The sequence below is a fragment of the Desmodus rotundus genome, chromosome 1 (genome assembly GCF_022682495.2).
Source record: "Desmodus rotundus isolate HL8 chromosome 1, HLdesRot8A.1, whole genome shotgun sequence".
Classification (NCBI taxonomy): Eukaryota; Metazoa; Chordata; class Mammalia; order Chiroptera; family Phyllostomidae; genus Desmodus; species Desmodus rotundus.
In genome coordinates this window covers 96,537,043-96,557,027 of record NC_071387.1, presented here as the reverse complement: position 1 = coordinate 96,557,027, position 19,985 = coordinate 96,537,043, and the positions used below count along the sequence as shown (strand labels likewise).

Here is a 19,985-nt window from a genome sequence, read left to right as displayed (position 1 = left end):
ACCATTCTAAAACTGGATCCACTTGTGTGTTTTGTTTCCCGAAGTCCGAAGCGTGGAAAGTCTTCATGGGACAAGCCCGTCCTAAGCCTCTATCCCCTGCACATGCTCCACATCCACTTCATACAGTCCACACTGCTCCTTCACTCCTCCAGTCCTCTCTACTTGGCTGTTATTCCTTTGCCTACACCAGTGCTTCTCAATGTGGTGGATTATTTTTAAGAAGTTTCCAGTCTACTGTGGATCAATACTTTGAAAGCTATACACACAAGTTGAGCAAACAATCACATGCTTAACTCTCACAGCAATGGCAACGCTTCCCAGTGCCTATGCCTAACGGTGGTGCCTGTTCTGTCCCAGGCAGGTTAACTCAGGTCCACACTGGTCCAATGACCACACATCACACAAGTTTAGGCAAACTCCCTTTCCCCTGCCTGGTGAATCACCACCCATCCACCCGCAAGGTGCAATCATCACTACTGCCTCCTCCGTTACACTTTTTCTGATATTTATGCCCCACAGTCAGATCTTGCCCAACATATCCATCATCTTTTCTTCATACTATAAGTTTTCTTCAACTATAATTTTCAGTTAAATGCAAAAGAGGAGCAAGCTCTTTCAAGTTAGAGATATGTACAAGTTATCTCTGCATCCTTAGCCTTGTGCCTGTCGTGTGGTAGAAGCTAAGTAAAATTAGCAAACGAATGTGCCAACACACCTCTGTGGCAACATGAAGACACAAAGGAACTGTAACAACTCTGAACAGAACTTTAATGACGGGTGTGGTTTAGGACTGAAAGGTATTTGAAGGCCCAGACCCTGTGGACAGAAGCGGTCAGTAGGCTGGCTGAGACTGCTGCTGGCGGTAGGCACCCCGGCGCAGGTAGCCTTCATTTTTGCGGTAGCCGTCTTTCTGGTCTACAGGAGAGATGGGAAGAGGAGTGAATGCCAGGGGACAGGCAATAAGGGAGCCAGGACTGTAGGGGAACAGAAGGGATAGAACCACCTACCTCGGAAGTAGCCACCATAGGTACCCTGCTTGTGGTCAAACACCCGCTCATTATTTTCCACCAGGCTGCCCAGCTTTTCCGCCAGCTGCAGAGCCAGGTTCTGTTGGGCAGTGGGCTCTGTGCGGTGCATCACCACTGTCTGCGTTGGCTGGTCCAAGGAGGCCTGATGGGAGTAAGCCAGAGAAAGGGACATGGCATAGATCAGACCCTTCCAGTTCAAACTCTCCTTGACTCCACCTGCCCATTTACTACCCTTGGCCCTTACCATCAGCTCCTCGTTAATGATCATCTTGCTGATGATGGAGTGCACGGTGGGTAGGTCCAGCTCAAACATGTCAGACAGTGTCTCCATGCTGGGGAGAAAGAAGGCAGGGAGCAACTAGGACCCTCGACCACAAAGCTGGGGCCCCTCTGCTTCCTCAGGGTTCATCCTACCTGATGGAGTCATAGACACTGCTGTAAGTGAAGAGGTAGGTCCGCAGTGACTCTTCCTGGATCTTCCTATGGGGAAAAGGAAGACTAGATCTTCAGGGAAGGGGACCAACCAGTCTTTTTGTCCCTAGTCACCACAGCCTCCCTCTGTGCTCACCTAACCAGCATGGTTCGGACTTTGTCAGCCTCAGGGAAAAGGTCCCACACTTTGCCATTCATTTTCTCATTGATGATAAAACTGTGGCAGGTCTTCCAGTCGCCCATCTTCATGGCCTTGGAGGCAGCGACCACATGTTCCCTCATTGATTCAGGGGGACCTGAAAGGTTGGGAATGAGGCAGGGCCTCAGGAAACTGGGGACAAGGGTTCCAGCCCCCATGAGCACACTGTTCAAGGAGGAACCCAGGAAGGAGAGCCAACACCCAGCCTAGAGACTCTCCCATCCCACCACTAAACAGCCATGTGATTGTACAAGTCCCTTAGTATCAAAATAAATTTACTTAGATTTAGACTGAATCAGTCCATGATATACTGCAGGGAACTAGTGAGCTCCCTGAACATGGTGACAAGTTGCTGTGTGTATCCTTATGTACATTTTCCTAGAAAAAGGGCCCTAAGTTTTCATCAGATTCTTATAAGGATCTTGACCTAAAAGAAAAAAAAAATTAATATCTCAACTGGAATGGTAGTTACCCAACTTCCTTCCTTATCACTTTCATGATTTTACACACACATCACACTGCAACTTATTTTTCTTTAAAGTGGCTTACTCCTTTTCCTTGAAAAATTCAGTCTTACTTTAAATGAACTCTGATAAATTATGGGTTTGATATGCTGCTCATAGACTTGGACCCCCAAATACAGTCCTGAGAAACAAGCCGGGGAGACAGACACGGCAAACAAGAGTAGCGGGAACTCAGCGTAGACAACAAAGTACAAAATGCTCCAAGGCTGGAAATGGACGGCAGGTGTAGGGAAACACGAACACAGCAGACCCTGGAACAGGGACAAGTGCAGCGTGGACATGGGTCAGGCCCACACAGAAATGTATGAATAGAGCTAAGTAAAAGGAAAGGCACACAACCCTTTTGTGTCAGTTTCCATTTTATCACTTAAAAAAAAAAAGGCAAGGTTAGAGGTTCAAAGAATATTTCTCTATAAACCAAACAGTAGTAGTGCAGAGCCAAAACAGAAACTGGCTTTTGGCTCCACTGCAGGCAGCAATGCAGAATTGCAGAAACCACGATGAACTAGAGAGCACTAAGATGCTGGAAATTTCCAATGAAAAGAAAGTATTACCACATAAGCCAAACAAACTTTGCCTAAGGGGCACCTCCACCTAAGCACCCGTAGAGAACAAATCTATAAGGGGATGTGGCTGTGGACAGTAAGCCTGGCTCACTTGCCAAGTCCTTCTATGCACCAACCCCACAGGAAGGGCACAATTCAAATTCCTTTCCCAGTGAAACCACATCTCGCTCAATCCCCAGAGTGACCAATCAGATCTTCCAGAAGTGATCAAAGGGGCCAATGTTAGATTCTTGAATGCCAAGGATCTAGGTGATTGGCTGAAAATAATGTGCATGAGGGGCAAAAAGAGGAAAAATGTTTGACAGACACATATTAACTGTGTTAAAGTTGGGTAAGTCACTTAACTTCAGTTTTCTTAAAGAAGAAAAAGGGGGTAATAATAGTACCTACATCACACGGTTATTACCAATAAAGAGTAAATAATTATTTATAAAACACTTAAAAACAGTACCAGGCAGAACAAAAGCACTATGTAAATTTATATCAAACACCACTGGAATCAGGTCACGAGAGTTTAACTTAGTGTGACTAAAGAGACTGAACTTTATTCTGTAGTCAGTGAAGAACTTCTAAAGGTGTTAGAGGTGTATGACATCATAAATTTGCTAGAAAGATAATACTGACAGGTACAGACTGAAATGGAGAATAACAGGAAGCAGAAGCTTAATTTGTAAGCCAGGATGATATATCCTATGGTAAAATGCCTTTAGAGTCTCCATGAAGATGTCATGAAATCAAAAGGAATCATCTGGAGAACCAAGATGGCGGCGTAGGTGAACACCTGCACCTCCTCGCACAGCCAGAGCTGACGGAGGGTCGAACGGCAAGGAAGTCCCACACCAAGGAAATGAAAGATGGACATTCATCCAGACCGGTGGGAGGGGCAGAGACGGGCAGCCGGGGCGGAAAGGACTCGTGTGGCTGTGGCGGGACAGAGACTGGTGGAGTGTGGGACCAACAGGGCAGGTAGTCTGACCACTGGCAGACCCCGTGGCCCCACATTCGCACACAGATGGACCGGACAATTGGCGGGGAGCAAGGCAGACCGCATGGCCCAGGGCTCCAGCGCAGGGAAATGAGGCCTCAAACCTCTGATTGAGAGCGCCCGTGGGGGTTGGGGTGGTGGCGGCAGGGGAGACTCCCAGCCTCGCAGGAGAGGTCGTTGGAGAGACCCACAGGGGCCTGGGGCGTGCACAAGCCCACCCACTCAGGAGCCAGCACCAGAGGAGCCCAGTTTGATTGTGGATAGTGGAGTGAAAGATTGGGGTCTGGTGGAGAGTGGAGCGGGCGCCATTGCTCCCTCTCGGCCCCTCCCCCATGTACAGCGTCAAGCGCAGCAACCAGCATTACCCCGCCCTGGTGAACACCTAAGGCTCTGCCCCTTAAAGTAACAGACGCACCAAGACCAAAAAAAAAGGCCCAAATGACAGAACACTTCAAAGCTCCAGAAAAAATACAACTAAGCGAGGAAGAGATAGCCAACCTATCGGATGGATGCACAGTTCAAAACACTGGTTATCAAGACGCTCACAGAATTGGTTGAATTGGTTCGAAAACCAGATGAAAAAATGAAGCCTATGCTAAGAGAAACAAAGGAAAATGTACAGGGAACCAATAGTGACGCGAAGGAAACTGGGACTCAAATCAACGGTGTGGACCAGAAGGAAGAAAGAAACATCCAACCAGAAAAGAATGAAGAAACAAGAATTCGGAAAAATGAGGAGAGGCTTAGGAACCTCCAGGACATCTTGAAACGTTCCAACATCCAAATCATAGGGGTGCCAGAAGGAGAAGAGGAAGAACAAAAAATTGAAAACTTATTTGAACAAATAATGAAGGAGAACTTCCCCAGTCTGGCAAAGGAAATAGACTTCCGGGAAGTCCAGGAAGCTCAGAGAGTCCCAAAGAAGCTGGACCCAAGGAGGAACACACCAAGGCACATCATCATTACATTACCCAAGAATAAACGCAAGGACCTACATCCAAGATTACTGTATCCAGCAAAGCTATCATTTAGAATGGAAGGGAAGATAAAGTGCTTCTCAGATAAGGTCAAGTTAAAGAAGTTCATCATCACCAAGCCCTTATTATATGAAATGTTAAAGGGACTTACCTAAGAAAAAGAAGATCAAAAATAGGAACAGTAAAAATGACAGCAAACTCACAGTTATTAACGACCACACCTAAAACCAAAACAAGAGCAAACTAGGCAAACAACTAGAACAGGAACAGAACCATAGAGATGGAGATCACATGGAGGGGTATCAATAGGGGAGTGGGAGGGGGAGAGGGGGGTAAAGGTACAGAGAATAAGTAGCATAGATGATAGGTGGAAAATAGGCAGGGGGAGGGTAAGAATAGTGTAGGAAATGTAGAAGCCAAAGAACTTATAAGTATGACCCACGGACATGAACTATAGGGGGGGAATGTGGGAGGGAGGGGGTGGGCAGGATGGAGTGGAGTGAGGGTGGAGGGAAATGGGACAACTGTAATAGCACAATCAATAAATACATTAAAAACAAAAGGAATCATCTTGTAGAAAATTATTTCCTTTAGCTTCTCTTAATCCTTTGGTTAAAAGTAATCAAGGAACAAACAAGTGAAGTTTGTTCTACTACAAAGCCTCACACTCACCCAGCAAGGGCTGCCGCTCGCCCACCCGCAGCTGGTGATGGAACTGCTTGCTGATCATGCGTCGGCGGGCATCACTCTCATGGGCAGCCATGTAAGGGATCTCCAGGAGCATGGCAGACACCAGATAAACACACTCCAGCAGCTCCAGGTTAATGTGCAGGTGGAAGGGCACCTGTCGGCGCCGCTCCACCTTCTCCTGCTCCTGGTTGCGCTCCTGTAGGCTGCGTAGCAGCAGACCCTGGCCCAGAAGTTCCTTGGCCCGGCCACTTGACTGGATGTCCAGCAGAGCATTGTGAGCATCTTTGGTTAGGCCTTGGCGGAAGGCACAGATGCCCAGCTGCACCATGGTGCGGTTGTAGAGGATCTAGGAGCAAAGCATAACGCATTCAGAAGTGACATCCACAAGACAGTTGTTCATTCTCAACACACATACAAATACTCAACAAATGATACATTGATATACGGAGCACTTGGCTTATTGGCTGGGACATACAACGAAATAGACAAGTCCCTGTTCCTCCATGGAGCTTACATTCTAGAGATGGGGTATGGAACAGAAAGTAACCACGATACACAGGTGGTGGCTCATGCTAAGGAAAAAGTAAAGCAAAGGAGGGAATAAATGGAGTTTGTACGGTGGTGATAGTGGTGGGAGCTCAAAATTCTATACATGCTAATTAGGGAAGGCCTCATTTTGATGGGAATGTTTAAATAAAGACCTAATAAAAAAAGAGGGAGCAAATTATATAGGTAGCTGGGAGAAGAACAGCACTGCAGGATAAGGAAAAAGCAAATGCAAAGGCCCTGTGCAAGAACTGTGCCAGGTGTATTTGAGGAACAAGGAACGTAAACTAGCTAGGGCTGGTAGAAGATGTGATCATAAGCTGAAGGAGGGGCAAGCACATAGCTGTGTAAGCCATGTTAAGGATTTTAAGACGGAAAACCATGGGAAGGTTTTGAGCAAACAAATCATACAATCTGGCTTAATTTAACGTGGCTACTCTGGCTACTATATTAATAACCTGGAGGAACCAAGATGGCGGCGTAGGTAGACACACTGCGCCTCCTCGCACAACCAGAACTGACAGAGAATCGAACAGCAAGGGGGACCGACACCAAGGAAATAGAAAATAAACATTCATCCAGACTGGTAGGAGGGGCGGAGACGAGCACCTGGGTGGAGAGGACTCGAGTGGCTGTGGCGGGACTGAGACTGGCGGAGTGTGGGACGAATCGTGCAGGCGGTCCGAGCACTAGCCGACCCTGCGGCCCCACATTCGCACAGATAAACCCAGAGGGCCGGACGCAGAGGCGGAGAGCGGAGCAGGCAGAGAGGTGGGTAGCACCCTGCGGCACCACATTCGCCCACAGATAAACCGATGAACAGCGGGCAGCGAAGCAGACCCCGCAACCCAGGGCTCCAGCTCCGGGAAATAAAGCCTCAAACCTCTGATTGAAAGTGCCCCTGGGGGTTGGGGCGGCAGCGGGAGAGACTCCCAGCCTCACAGGAGAGGTTGTTGGAGAGACCCACAGGGGCCTAGAGTGTGCACAGGCCCACTTACTCGGGAACCAGCACCAGAGTGGCCCAGTTTGATTGTGGGAATCGGAGTGAAAGATTGAAATCCGGAGGAGAGTAAAGCGGGCGCCATTGCTCCCACTCGGCCCCTCCCCCACGTACAGCGTCCCAGTGCAGCAACCAGCATTACCCCGCCCCGGTGAACACCTAAGGCTCCGCCCCTTAAAGTAACAGACGCGCCAAGACAAACAAACAAAAAAAAAATGGCCCAAATGACAGAACACTTCAAAGCTCCAGAAAAAATACAACTAAGCGAGGAAGAGATAGCCAACCTATCGGATGCACAGTTCAAAGCACTGGTTATCAATATGCTCACAGACTTGGTTGAATCTGTTCGAAAAACAGATGAAAAAATGAAGCCTATGCCAAGAGAAACAAAGGAAAATGTACAGGGAACCAATAGTGATGAGAAGGAAACTGGGACTCAAATCAATGGTATGGACCAGAAGGAAGAAACAAACATCCAACCAGAAAAGAATGAAGAAACAAGAACTTGGAAAAATGAGGATAGGCTTAGGAACCTCCAGGACACCTTGAAACGTTCCAACATCCAAATTATAGGGGTGCCAGAAGGAGAAGAGGAAGAACAAAAAATTGAAAACTTATTTGAACAAATAATGGAGAACTTCCCCAATCTGGCAAAGGAAATAGACTTCAAGGAAGTCCAGGAAGCTCAGAGAGTGTCAAAGAAGCTGGACCCAAGGAGGAACACACCAAGGCACATCATAATTACATTACCCAAGATTAAACGCAAGGACCTACATCCAAGATTACTGTATCCAGCAAAGCTATCATTTAGAATGGAAGGGAAGATAAAGTGCTTCTCAGATAAGGTCAAGTTAAAGAAGCTCATCATCACCAAGCCCTTATTATATGAAATGTTAAAGGGAGTTACCTAAGAAAAAGAAGATCAAAAACAGGAACAGTAAAAATGACAGCAAACTCACAGTTACTAACGACCACACATAAAACAAAAACAAGAGCAAACTAGGCAAATAACTAGAACATGAGGGTTTTCAATAAGGGAGTGGGAGGAGGAGAGGGGGGTAAAGGTACAGAGAATAAGTAGCATAGATGATAGGTGGAAAATAGACAGGGGGAGGGTAAGAATAGTGTAGGAAATGTAGAAGCCAAAGAACTTATAAGTATGACCCATGGACATGAACTATGGGGGGGGAATGTGGGAGGGAGGGGGGTGGGCAGGATGGAGTGGAGTGGGGGGGGAAATGGGACAACTGTAATAGCATAATCAATAAATATATTAAAAAAAAAAAAAAAGAATAACCTGAAAGGGCACAAGGGCAGAAGCAGAGAGAGATGATGGCGGCTTAGACCAGAGGGCAGCACTGAAAGTGGTAAGGGGTCAGATCCGGATTTTGAATGGAAATGTCTGGGGAAGGAGAGGTAGTATGCGAGGCAAAAACAAGAAACAAGGAAGACCCCAAGGTTTCTGGCCTAGGCAACTGAAAAAATGGTGGTGCCACTAATTGAGAGAGGAAAGATTGTAGCAATACAGATGGTAGGCAATACAATATTGGTAACAAAAATATACAGAGATCAGTATGAGTCATAAACACAGATGCAAAGATCATTAAAGAAATTAGCAAACGGAAACCAACAACATAAAAAAAGAGATTGTATCATGACCAAGTAGGATATATTTCAGGAATGAAAGGCTGACATAAATATATAGAATCATGGTTATTCACCAAGTGAACAGAACAAAGGAGAAATTAACTGTGTATCATTTCAAGAGATGCAGAAAAAGCTTTTGTCAAAATTTAGTATCTGACAAAAATTCTCAGCTGGCTAGGATCAGCAGAGCCTGGGATCAATTGATCACCTAGGATCAATCTGAGAAAGGGTATCTACTAAAATACTACAGCTAACATTATACTTACAGTGAAATGTTGGTTGCTTCTCTGCTAAGAATGGGAATAAGGAAGATGTCTGCTCTCACTATTTCTATTCAGCACTGCACTGGAGCTCTGAGTCATTTCATACAGCAAGAAATAATTTGTTTAGTAATAAAACTGTCTCTATGGTACATTTATATAATGGAATACTACTCAGCTATAAAAAAAGAAAATTTTACCCTTTTGCTACAGCATGGATGGACCTGGAGAACATTATGTCAAGTGAAACCAGCCAGTCGGAGAAAGACAAAGACCATATAATTTCACTTATATGTCAGATTGGCAGTTACAAAATAGCCACGGGGATGTAAAGTACAGCACAGGCAATATAGTCAATGGTGTTGTAATAGCTGTAAGTGGTGCCAGGTGGGTACTTGAAATACCTGCGGGAACACTTCGTATATGACTGTCTAACCACTATGATTAGTGACCTATGATTGTCTAACCATCATGCTGTACATCCGAAACTAAGCTAAAATAACTGAATGTAAATTGTAATTGAAAAAAAAAAGAATTCATACAATGAAATAAAAAAGAACAAACAAGCATACTATTTAAAAACCACCACCAGACAGGTTCACCAAATGGTCTACACATTAATATTAATTATTTTAAATACACACTTAAAAAGACACAGCTTTAATATTCCTCCTATATGGAAATGTCTCACAATACAGCCACACACAGAATTAGTTATTCCACTATTCTGTCCCAACATATCACACTACATTAGGGTCCCTGTCTCCCCAATTAGTTTGACAACTTCATAGGGGTTTTCATCTTTTTAAACAAGATGATCTCTTAATATCCCAAAGGAGACACATGTTAGGTGTAATAAATATTAGCTGAAACCAATCTCTATCCCAGAGGACTCTAACGCTGTTGAAACAGTACAGTGAAATGTCAACACGGCCGGTGTGGCTCAGTGGATTGAGTGCAGGCCTGCACACCAAAGGCTGCCGGCTCTATTCCAGTCAGGGCACATGGCTGTGTTGTGGGCTATGCAACCTATCAACGTATCTATCGCTCATTGGTATTTCTCTACCCCTCTTTCTCCCTTCCTCATCTCTCTTAAAAAGTAATTAAAATCTTAAAAAAAAAAAAAAAAAGGTTCAAAGAATGCTGGCAACTGGGAAGGACCAAGTTGTCTGAATTAGCCAGACAAGTGCTAATTTGGTTGATCCACTTTGCCCCAATAGAGGATAGGGACCTGGCCTGGTCTTCCCTTTGCCACCAAAGCAGGAGCGCCTCCTTCTCATCCTACCTGTACTGGAGGATCTGCATGCTGAATGTTGTCTTGTAGGTGACTCATAAGCATGAGGTCTCGGGCCTGGTACCAGCGGGAGTGCAGGGCATGATGGTAGATATGGCAGAGGATGGCGCATGTGCGGATCCGGTCTGTGCGGTCTTTGGCATAGATATACTTGCAAAGTCTCTCCATGAGCAAAGCTGAGTCCTCGCCCTCATTTTCTGCCTGATCTTGGTCAGACTGGGGAGGCAGGGGGTTTGGTGAGGGTGTGATGTTGTTTGGTGAGGGGGAGGAGGAGATACTGTGAAGACTATGGCTCTAAAGGGCTTAGGCATTAGCAACCAAGGACGAGACTCCACCCAACTTGTCTACCCAGCGTCCCGGAGTTTCCCTCCCTGCTCCACCTCAGGAAGTCCTCAGGGAATGAAACATGTGCCATCAACCTGACATATTCCTCTCCCCAGTGACACTCGGACTAGCACTCACCTTGGAGGAGCCCTCTGGGAGGGTAAGCTGCCGCTGATGGGCCTTGTAATCGAACTTGTAGTAGGTGTGGAGAATGCGCCTCAAGTAGACACGACAGATCTCCTCAGTGGTGCCCTTCTCCTCCAGGTAGCGCTGCACACGCTCAATGATGGCACACACCTGTGCCTCATCCTTCAGGTGCTCCACATACTCTGCAGGGAGAGCACCTCCCCTCTCAGCTCAGCTAGGCACCCAGGCTTTCCCAGTCATCTGTCCCTGATCAATCCAGTTACCTCCGTATGTCTTCTGCATCCATCAGAAAGTGCCCTGCAAAAACCATCCTGTCCTGGTACTCACCAAGCTCACTTTCTGTCACTTCTGTTAGGCATTCTCTTCTGCTAATTCCTCCCCTGATTGACTCCTCCGCCTCCTCATTATGATCTCACCTCAAAGGCCCCTACCTAAGTGTGCTTTGTTCAACCAGTATCCAAAGCAGCTACTCCTCCAGTCACTCTATCACAGGTCCCAATTTCAATTTCTAATTCACACTTCACATCACCTACAACTGCCTCGTTTATTTGCTGAACTGCCTTTCCCCAGCACCAAACGTAAAGCTACACCCTTGATTTGGTGAGCGCATGCGGGCATTCACATTTTACTGAGGAAATGTCCTGTATTTCCCCATCCCAGACTCCTGATTCAAGCTAAACAAGCTAAGTGGACAGAGGCCATTCCCCATGATTCTCAAAGTGTAGTTCCCAGACCAATATAGCACCATCTAGAAACATGTTAGAAATACACATTTTGGGGCTCTACATACACCTACTGAGTCAGAACCTATAGGAGTGGGACTCACTATCTTAGGCCCTTCAGAGCCCTCCAGAGTGAATGCTGGGATAATGGACTAGCTTTCCAAACTCTTTTTTACTATAACCCTTAATTTTATTCCTTGCACCTTTCCTCTCACTGATGCCCATGCTTGCCTAAGCTCACCTTGGGAGTGAGGATCAGTATTTTGCATTATTTTGGTAAATTCTTCATCCATTCGTTCCACGAGAGTTAGGATACACCCACGGACACGCAGTGGCTGAAAAGGAGGAGTAAATATATCAGCCCATATCTCAGCCCCAAACTTCAAATCTTCTGTTTCCACTGAGCTTTCCCAAAGCAGAAAACATACACTTCTCCAATTAGCCTGCAAATTCCTCTCTTTACCTGGTCAACATTATGCAGGTTCTCACTCTCTTCCAGAATATTCTCTCCAACAAAGATGTTGGGGTTTGCAAACAGGATGTCCATCAGCTCATTGATGCAGTCCAGGCACTTCTGCCACATCTCCGGCTGCCGGGGGATCAGACGGCAGTCAGATGTGCAGGTGGCATGAGCAGATGCCTCCCGGGAGCCCCTTCACCAGAAACCCCCAGGGCCTTCAACTACTAAGACTGCTTCCACAGCCCTTGAGTTTTCAGCAAGGCACCTTCTCCTGACCCACCAGCTCAGCCCTGGGATGCTCCTTTAGTTTTCCCTCACCTTCATGTATGTGGCCAGGTTGGGGTTGTAGTCATAGAGAGAGGCGACGATATTGAACTTGATCTTGATGATGACGCCTTCTCCAAGGTTGTTTTCAGAAGCAATCTGAACCAGCAGCTGTAGCAGCTCAATCTGGGCCGCACTGAAAGGGCACAGAACAGGCTAAAGCATCAAAGACAAGTCAAGAGTCTCATCCTGTCACACAACATGCTTCCTTCAGACAAGTAAGGCAGCCCCATCCCCAAAACCTCTCTCCTTACTGCCTGTACACTTGCTTCTCCTTTACAAATTTCAAGCAGAAACAGCATTGCTGCTAACGACCTGTCATTCTCTTTGGTCACTAAATGACTGAAGAAGGTGTGCATTATTCCCATTGTATAGATAGGAAAGCAGTCCTAAAAGGTTAAGTGATTGGCTTAAAGTCAAAGGGAGAGTAAACAGCAGAGAACGGACTGATACGCACCCTGTATACCATTCCTCCTACTGAGCTACACGCACATCTTCCCCACACAGCACTATCTGTCCATCAATCTCTACCCTGGGTCTTAGAGAAAGAGCTTGTACCCTGTAATCCCACAATCTAGACCCATAAATCTTACCGATCGGTTCCCTTCTTGCCTCGTGCCTGTAGGATCTCATTCAGTTTCTTGATGACAACAGCATGGGTGATCTCAGTTCCCTTGGCAAACATTTTTGGTTTCTCCTAACAACACACACTCTCGTCACGTGCAAGCCAACAGGAACCGCTCCCGCCTTAACTTTTCTCCCACCCCAACCAGAGTGTGCCCATACGCCCTCCAGACTCTCCCAATTCATTTTAATTCTAAAATTCTCACCTTAACGAGGGGCACTCCACCTCGCACCCTTTCCCACTCCCCGCCTTCATTGTCCTCCTCCTCCTCATCGAGGCGCTTTGATTTCCTATCGTGCTTCTTCTTGGCTTTGTCCTCCCGTTTTTTCTCAGCAGCCTTCTTGTCCTCCTCTGTGGCTGGGGCCCTGCCGGGGGACATGGGATAAGATGAATGACCAGCCCCCCATCTACTACCTCTGAGGCTTCTTCCTTCCACAAACTTCCTTTCCTCTGCTGATTCCTCCATCTAAGCCACACTCTACAAGAATGACCTAAAGTTAACCGTAACCAAAACAAGGACTATCAAGCACTGATTTTGCCAAACTACTTACCAAGGTCTGTCGCCATATTACCCCAAGAAACGCTTATGAAGGGAACAATGTGACCTGGTCTAACAAGGCAGAGGTAACCAGGCCCATGCGGATGTAGAAATAGCCTGTCACACTGCTCCCTAGCCAACCTTTACAGTTTTCCAGAGGGTCTATTAAGAAATATAGTTGTTCTCTGATACTAATTGCTCTGTCCAGACTGACCTTTTTTCTGAGCACTTTCTCTTTTTACTGATGTTAAGCCGATTAGTTGGTGGCTGGTAAAAAAGCTTTCCTGAGTTCTATGAGTAATTCTAGCATATTATTGAACCTGAGGAAGGGATTGTGGGAACTTTGAATTTATAGCTGGTTGGTCAGAAGTACAGGTGTCAAACTCAGGGCCTGCAATGGGTGTCTGAGGTGGGGGCGAGTCTTTTGGGATCTTTAACTTCTGGAGTGCTGCACTAACTCTGGGAAGTTAGGATCAGAACTGAATCGAATTGTTGAACACATGTAGTTGGTGTTCAGAGAGCTGGAGAACTGGTTGGTGTGAGAAAAAATCCACACCAGAAGTGTTCTGGGTAAAAAAAAAAAAAAAATCAGAAATGCAATGTTTCCCAGACTTGACCACAGTGTTCCCACACAGAGGAAAAAGCTTCTCAACAAAATGCCTATGTCTGGACCTCTCTAGTGTCAGGGAGCTCCCTACCTCCCGAAGCAGTATAACCCCAACTTTTAAAAGCAGAAAAGCAACCAAAAAAGCAGCAGCAGTCCTGCGCACGAAAAGAGCACTGTTTCTCAGAGTTTCGTGTCTGACTTATGTGCCACATGGGGCACACAAGTCAAATCTGACTGACACAGGGGCAGGTACCACCCTGACTTCAAAGGAGCAAACTGAGACCTGAGCAAGTGAAGTAACTTACCCAAAGTTATATAGCTAGTAAAAGACTAACAGCTGGGACCAGAATCCAAATCCAAATCCTTTCCAATTCTGTGACTGTCCCAGTGTAATTCAGCAAGGCTTGCTATACACCAATAATTTCTCTGGAATAGTGACAAAAGTAGCAACCATCACTGAGAACTCACCATGTCAGTCCTGGGCTAGGCCACTTCCCTACATCACCTACCTGTATTCTTGCAGCTATCCTCGAAGGCAGGGTCAAGTACTACCTCATTTTACAGATGAGGAAACTAGAGACTGAAAAGGTGAAACAGCGTATCCAGTACTGCACAGCTAACGGGCACCAAAGTGAGATTTACACTCAGTCCACGTGCACTGAATAATGTCATGTTTAAATATTTTGACTCTGGAGACTTCAAATCCTATCCTTAGAACACATTGGCTTTGTGAGCTTAACCCACTAATATGCTTGACCCTGGAAGGACTCCATGGAAGAAGCAACCACCTTCAAAATGATTAAAGGCATCCTACTCTTCCCTTCATTCTACTGTAGCAAGGTACCATGGCTTCTCTTACTTTTTAAGGAATCTTGAGGCCAGCACAGTCTGTTTCCCTTCTTCCTCCTCTGAGTCTGAGCCCGAAGATGTTGAACCTGTGTCCCATTCTTCATCTTCTTCTGAATCTTCTGAGTCTTCATCTTCATCCTTAGGGAGCGGGGGGAAGGATCAGCAGGAAGAAGTTGGAGAGACTGACTAGTGTCTCTGCTCCCCTAACACATTTCAGGGATTTACAGGAGCAGAACAAGAGTGGTTATTCGTGGAATCACGACGTTAAGACCTGGACTGGACCACCAAGACCAGAGAGCAGCGGCGACTTGCCCCAGAATCTAGTTCACGCAACACTCTAGTCCGAGCGGAAGCATGTTCTCAATCAGAATCCATTAAACCCAACCCTTCCTAACTCTAGGGTTCTTTTCCCCAGGGGCCCGAGAATGGCCCATGGGAGGTAAATCACCCTCACTGTAACCCTGCCTCTTACCTCCATCTTTTTGAGGAACTTGCGACTCTCCCCTGAAGGAGTTTCTGATTTTTTCTTCAAGAAAGTTGCAGCACTGACTCCGTCCTCATCCCCATCTGAAGAGCCTGGAAGGAAGAGCAAGGCTGAAGAAGCGCCAAGAAAGCAGGCCAAGGTAGACTCCCTCACCATTTACAACTAGGGTATCCCCACTTACCTTCTGAATCCTCCTCATTCTTCTCAGCATCTTCATCTGCAGACTGCTCAGGGTTCTGGAAAGAGGGAAATTAAAGGGTAATTAAGGATGCCTGCCAACCACCACCCCACCCTACCCCTGCACCTAAGAGTTTCGTCATGATTCCTTCTCCAGTCACATCTCCCATTTGCAAATGTTGTGTCTCGGTCATGAGGTCACTGTCCCCACAGTTCAAAAAGTCTGCCTCTAGCATCCCCACCTGCTTATAATTTGTAATATGGGACTCAAAATCTCGGTTATATTTTCGGATCTTCTGGCGAAGGGTACTCAAGGCCTTGGCATTGTTCTTATTCATCTTCTTCTTTCCTTCCTTATCTTCCCATAGCTAAAGGAAAGAAGAGAGAAGAAAGGAAGATCAGGAATCTGAGACTAAATACTATTTCCTAAACTTCAGGCTTAAACATTTTTGAGTCTTGCTATTTGCATACCATCTGTACAGCTTACTAATTACACCGGTTACTGTTTAAAATCCTTTAATGTCACTACCAAAAGTATAAAACCACAAATGAGAGGTAACATAAAAATAAATACAATTAAAATTCTTGGCTAAAAAAGGTCCCTCTTTTTACTTATCTCCCTGTACCTTGTGTTCTGGGAAACACTGTATGTAAGGCAAACAATCCGGAGAAGACATGATCCCTGAAAATGGGTTAGAAGCAGGTCCCAGGCCCACAATCCCCTCCTGGATGCCTCCCTTACCCACAGGAGTCACACCTCATTAAGATAGTCCTCCAGATCAGCCAGGATGCGGATGTAGAAACGGGGGACACCTTCCTTGTCCACAATGCTTTTAGCCTTCCCATATGCTTTTCCCAGGAGCTCAAACTCTTCCAGGCACTTGGTGACATCCCGAATCTTCATAGCATTACGGATGGTCCGGATAAGATTGGTCAACTCCTCAAACCTGGGTTGGGAGCCCAACAGCATAATGAACAGGCCCACTATCAACAACCATAAAGCTTGCCACTGCTCCAGAGACTCCCGACCACACAGGTTCCCCACGGCCTCACCTCTTGTCTTTGGCGCTTCGAACCACTCTCTTGGTATCTTCTTCATCTTCACTCAGCAACAACGGCCTGAAGGAACAGAGACCATTAACCTCCCTTTCTAGTTCCAGTCTTTCCAAATGATCTCTATTTTTCTTTTCTGATGGGCCAGGTAAAACTGAGTAACTCAGGATGTTCGCACTGCACTCATCCTCTGATCCTTCCTCTTCACAGCCTCGTTACAAAATACATGACTCCATCTTTTAAGCTTACTTCAAGTAAGGCCTTTTGTCCAAGGTTGTAGCACATAAAGATCTCCATCCTCTCAAAAGTGAACAAAGGTGTTTGTTTACCACGTCACAAAACTAATTATGTGAAGACAGTCACTAAAAGGTACTAAATGGTGAGTTATGGGGTACCTTGCTAGAATGAATGGGGGAGTGTTCAAGAAGGAACCTAAACTAGGTCCTGGAAAACGTGTCCCACAGTGTGAGAGGCCAAGAAGAAAAAAAAAGACTCAGTGGCTTTAACATTTCCATTGCCAGTATTTTTCTTTAATAATGAGAAACCAGACCACAGACAGCATTCAGCTGTCAACAGCTCTCTTCTTTCCATCTTATTAATTTTCCCAATTGTTTTCTCTTTTTTTGCCATCCTTGTTCCCAGGACCCAGACTTTGGGCCATGCTAATCTCTGTATTGTTCCAGTTTTAGTATATGTGCTGCCGAAGTAAGCAATCAATTATTTTCTATTTTACGGCAAGTGATGTTACACATACACTTATGGCAGTGTATGAAATCATATTCATATGGGTATATATATACACACATTTATTTAAACAGTAGATAGGCGTATGGCAAAAATGATGATGCCACATATATGACAGAAGTTTGAGAAACATCCCACTGTTTCAAAGGGTGAAAAGAATTTTAATTTGCAGAGTGAGGAAGGGTGTTTTAAGTGGAGGTAAACGTCAGGAATAAAACTAATGTTTAAGAACTTGCCCACAGCGCCAGGTGGCTTGGCTTCGGAGCCACATCAAGGAGTGCCCAGATATCAAGCGAGCACTTTGTGAGCGGGATTTTTTGGTGTAAGATTATGACTTTCGGCGTCCAATGCCGAGAGGGGGGGGGGCTGGGGTTGTACAAAGGCTGTGGACAAGCAGGCCAGTTAGGAAGCTGATGCAACAGACCGCAACAGACCCAGCCAGTGGGAAACCTCCGGGAATCAATCCCTGGTACCCGGAGGGTGGACTCCCATAGTCCACACCCTAAACGTGAAGGTTGTCCTTCCAACACTGTTCCGGTCTCTTAAACTCTCAGCATCCTCAGAACCCGCTCTCGCCACCTCCTTGAGAATCTCACTGCCGCCCCAACTCTATTCTCCCCCTCCCCTTCCCAAGCCTACCGAACCCCGCACTCCGCGAGTGGTCACCACTACGCAGGCCCTCCAACTCACTGTTTGCCGTAGTTGCCCCCGACAGGTTTGGTAACGAGCTCCTCCCCGGACAGGGACGACTCAGACTCGCTGTCCGAACCGGTGGTGAAAAACCGCGACATGGCGACGGCGTTGAGAAGCTAGGACGGGCGAGGTCGGATCTGCGGGAGAACCAGGATAAAGCACCACGAGAAGGGGGTCGAGCCACCACCTCCCAAACGTCACCCATCACCATCCCCCAACGTACCCCGGCCCCTCCTACTCGAAACACGCGGCCCAAGAGATACGTACCAGGTGAGCTTTCGAGCCACACCGCCGAAAAGCCGAAACTCGGCGAGAAAGGCGGCGGCATTTAACGTCACTTCCGGTTTTGACAAAGTATACTGGGCAACTACAACTCCCAGGGGCCTTCGCGCCGTACAAGGGTCAGGAACAGACCTGATGTACCCCGGTGAGAACGACGGTGCCTCTAGATTCCCTCTTCGGGCGGCGCCCAGTCTTCATCTTTTATTACTCACTGATACCAAGCGTCACCCTTCATCTGCGGAATAGCAACCTCAGGGCCAAGAGTGTACTTTTTTAAGGGTCGTACGTGATGCTGATGAGATGCTACGTTTTGGAACTAGGCTTAGAGCAAACTTTGCGTCAGTTAGACTTTGGATTCAAGTTCTAGCTCCGTCACTTGTAGATATGTAAATTTAGGCAAATTTGCTAACCTCTCTATGCTTCAGTGTACCCAAGCTATAAAATGACAATAACAACACCGACTTCATAGGGTGTTGTGAGAATTAAGTGACTTAATATATGTGAAGCATTTTGGGCAGTGCCTTGTACAAAATAAACGTAGTAAATAATTAGCTAGTATTCATTCAATGTCCCACAGATACTTGTTTACTGAGCATTTATTATGAACTAGCAGTGTCCTACGTACTGGACACAGCAGTGAACAAAACAGAAAAGTTCCCTAATTTCTCAAGGAATTTATATTATAGTGACCTGGCCTCAATTAACAAGTAAACAAATAGGTAACTCTAGATTGTAACAAGCACCATAAAGATATTAAAGTGACTGGTTATATGGGAAGACTCTTTTAGCTATAAATGGCTGGGCCTCTGAAAAGGTGACATCTGAGATGAGATGCAAATGGCAGGAAGGATGGAGCCATACAGAAGGTCATCTAGGGAAAGAACATTCCCAACTCCCAGGGAAGGGGAGCAGCAAGTGTGACGGTCCTCAAGCAGAAATGAGCTGGGCCAGGTTCCAGAAATAAAGAGAAGGCCAGTGTGCTATCAGGAAAATTAGATCAAGGCACTAATAGTATAGAAGTAGACAAAACTAGGTCATACAGGTCCTTGTAGGCCTGTGGATGGAAATCCAGGTGGGTTGGAGAAACCATCAGCAGGGGTGTTAGCAGCACAGGGCCTGTTTTACACTTTTTGAGGTGATTTCATTCATTCAGCTTGTCTGGGCCTGCCTTTAGCATTGGAGGCACAATGCTCCCCTGAAGGAAAGGTGGGAATTAACAGGTTGAGGGGAAAGAAGGAGGCTGCTTTAGGTAGAAAAAACAGTATGAGCAAAATCCTGGGGTCAAGAAAGCTCAGGGCACATTGAGTGGCTGGTATATTGGGGCCAGAATGTGGCAGGGCCTTTCCAGTAAACTCCTGGCCTGTAAACTCCTGTTCTCCTTCCTCCCTCCCCCTCTCTCCCCTTTCTCCTCTCCCACTCTCTTTCTCTCCTTTCCTCCCTACCTCTGTCCATTCAGATCCTGACTTGATTCTGACATCAACCTCTTCGCCTTGCAATACAGACATGGAATGACTGCAACTGCCAAGGGAGCCGAAGATAAAGGGTAAAGCAGGTTGAGTGAGATGAAGATCAACATCACTGAACATGAACTGTAAATTCATACTAAATTAAAGCTACCAATTTTAGAGTGGTTTCCTGTTATTCTCAAGACCCTGATCATTTGCAAAGGGAAAATCATATCGAATTATTTTTTACTAAGTCATTATGAAAAATTTCAATTTAACAAAGAAGGGGCTTTTTAAGTAGACTTTTTATTAAAGTGTAATATAATGAGTGACAGACCATAAGATCATAAGTACACAGCTTGA

General features: G+C 46.1%; 1 protein-coding gene across 1 annotated transcript; it reads right to left on the bottom strand.

Annotated features, from left to right (window-relative positions):
- Positions 1-751: 751 nt before the first annotated feature.
- On the bottom strand, positions 752-18,280 carry LOC112304791 (eukaryotic translation initiation factor 3 subunit C). Its single transcript, XM_024560452.3, has 21 exons — positions 18,163-18,280; positions 17,893-18,032; positions 16,459-16,524; positions 16,163-16,352; positions 15,648-15,773; positions 15,410-15,464; positions 15,217-15,320; positions 14,755-14,882; positions 12,956-13,115; positions 12,719-12,822; positions 12,120-12,261; positions 11,805-11,930; positions 11,583-11,676; positions 10,611-10,801; positions 10,140-10,364; positions 5,384-5,747; positions 1,597-1,756; positions 1,443-1,508; positions 1,273-1,360; positions 1,008-1,170; positions 752-915 (listed from the first exon to the last, which is right to left on the bottom strand). The coding sequence occupies exons 2-21, from the start codon at positions 17,991-17,993 to the stop codon at positions 833-835; spliced, it is 2,736 nt and encodes a 911-aa protein (XP_024416220.1). The 5' UTR covers positions 17,994-18,032; positions 18,163-18,280; the 3' UTR covers positions 752-832.
- Between the last annotated feature and the right edge of the window lie 1,705 nt (positions 18,281-19,985).

Coding starts and splice junctions, on each gene's coding strand:
- LOC112304791 (XM_024560452.3), bottom strand. CDS start 17,993: ATGTCGCGGTTTTTCACCACCGGTTCGGACAGCGAGTCTGAGTCGTCC. Junction 16,525..17,892: donor GGGGGCAACTACGGCAAACA/GTGAGTTGGAGG, acceptor CTGTTCCTTCAG/GCCGTTGTTGCTGAGTGAAG. Junction 15,774..16,162: donor TGGAGGACTATCTTAATGAG/GTGTGACTCCTG, acceptor TCTTTCCTTTAG/CTATGGGAAGATAAGGAAGG.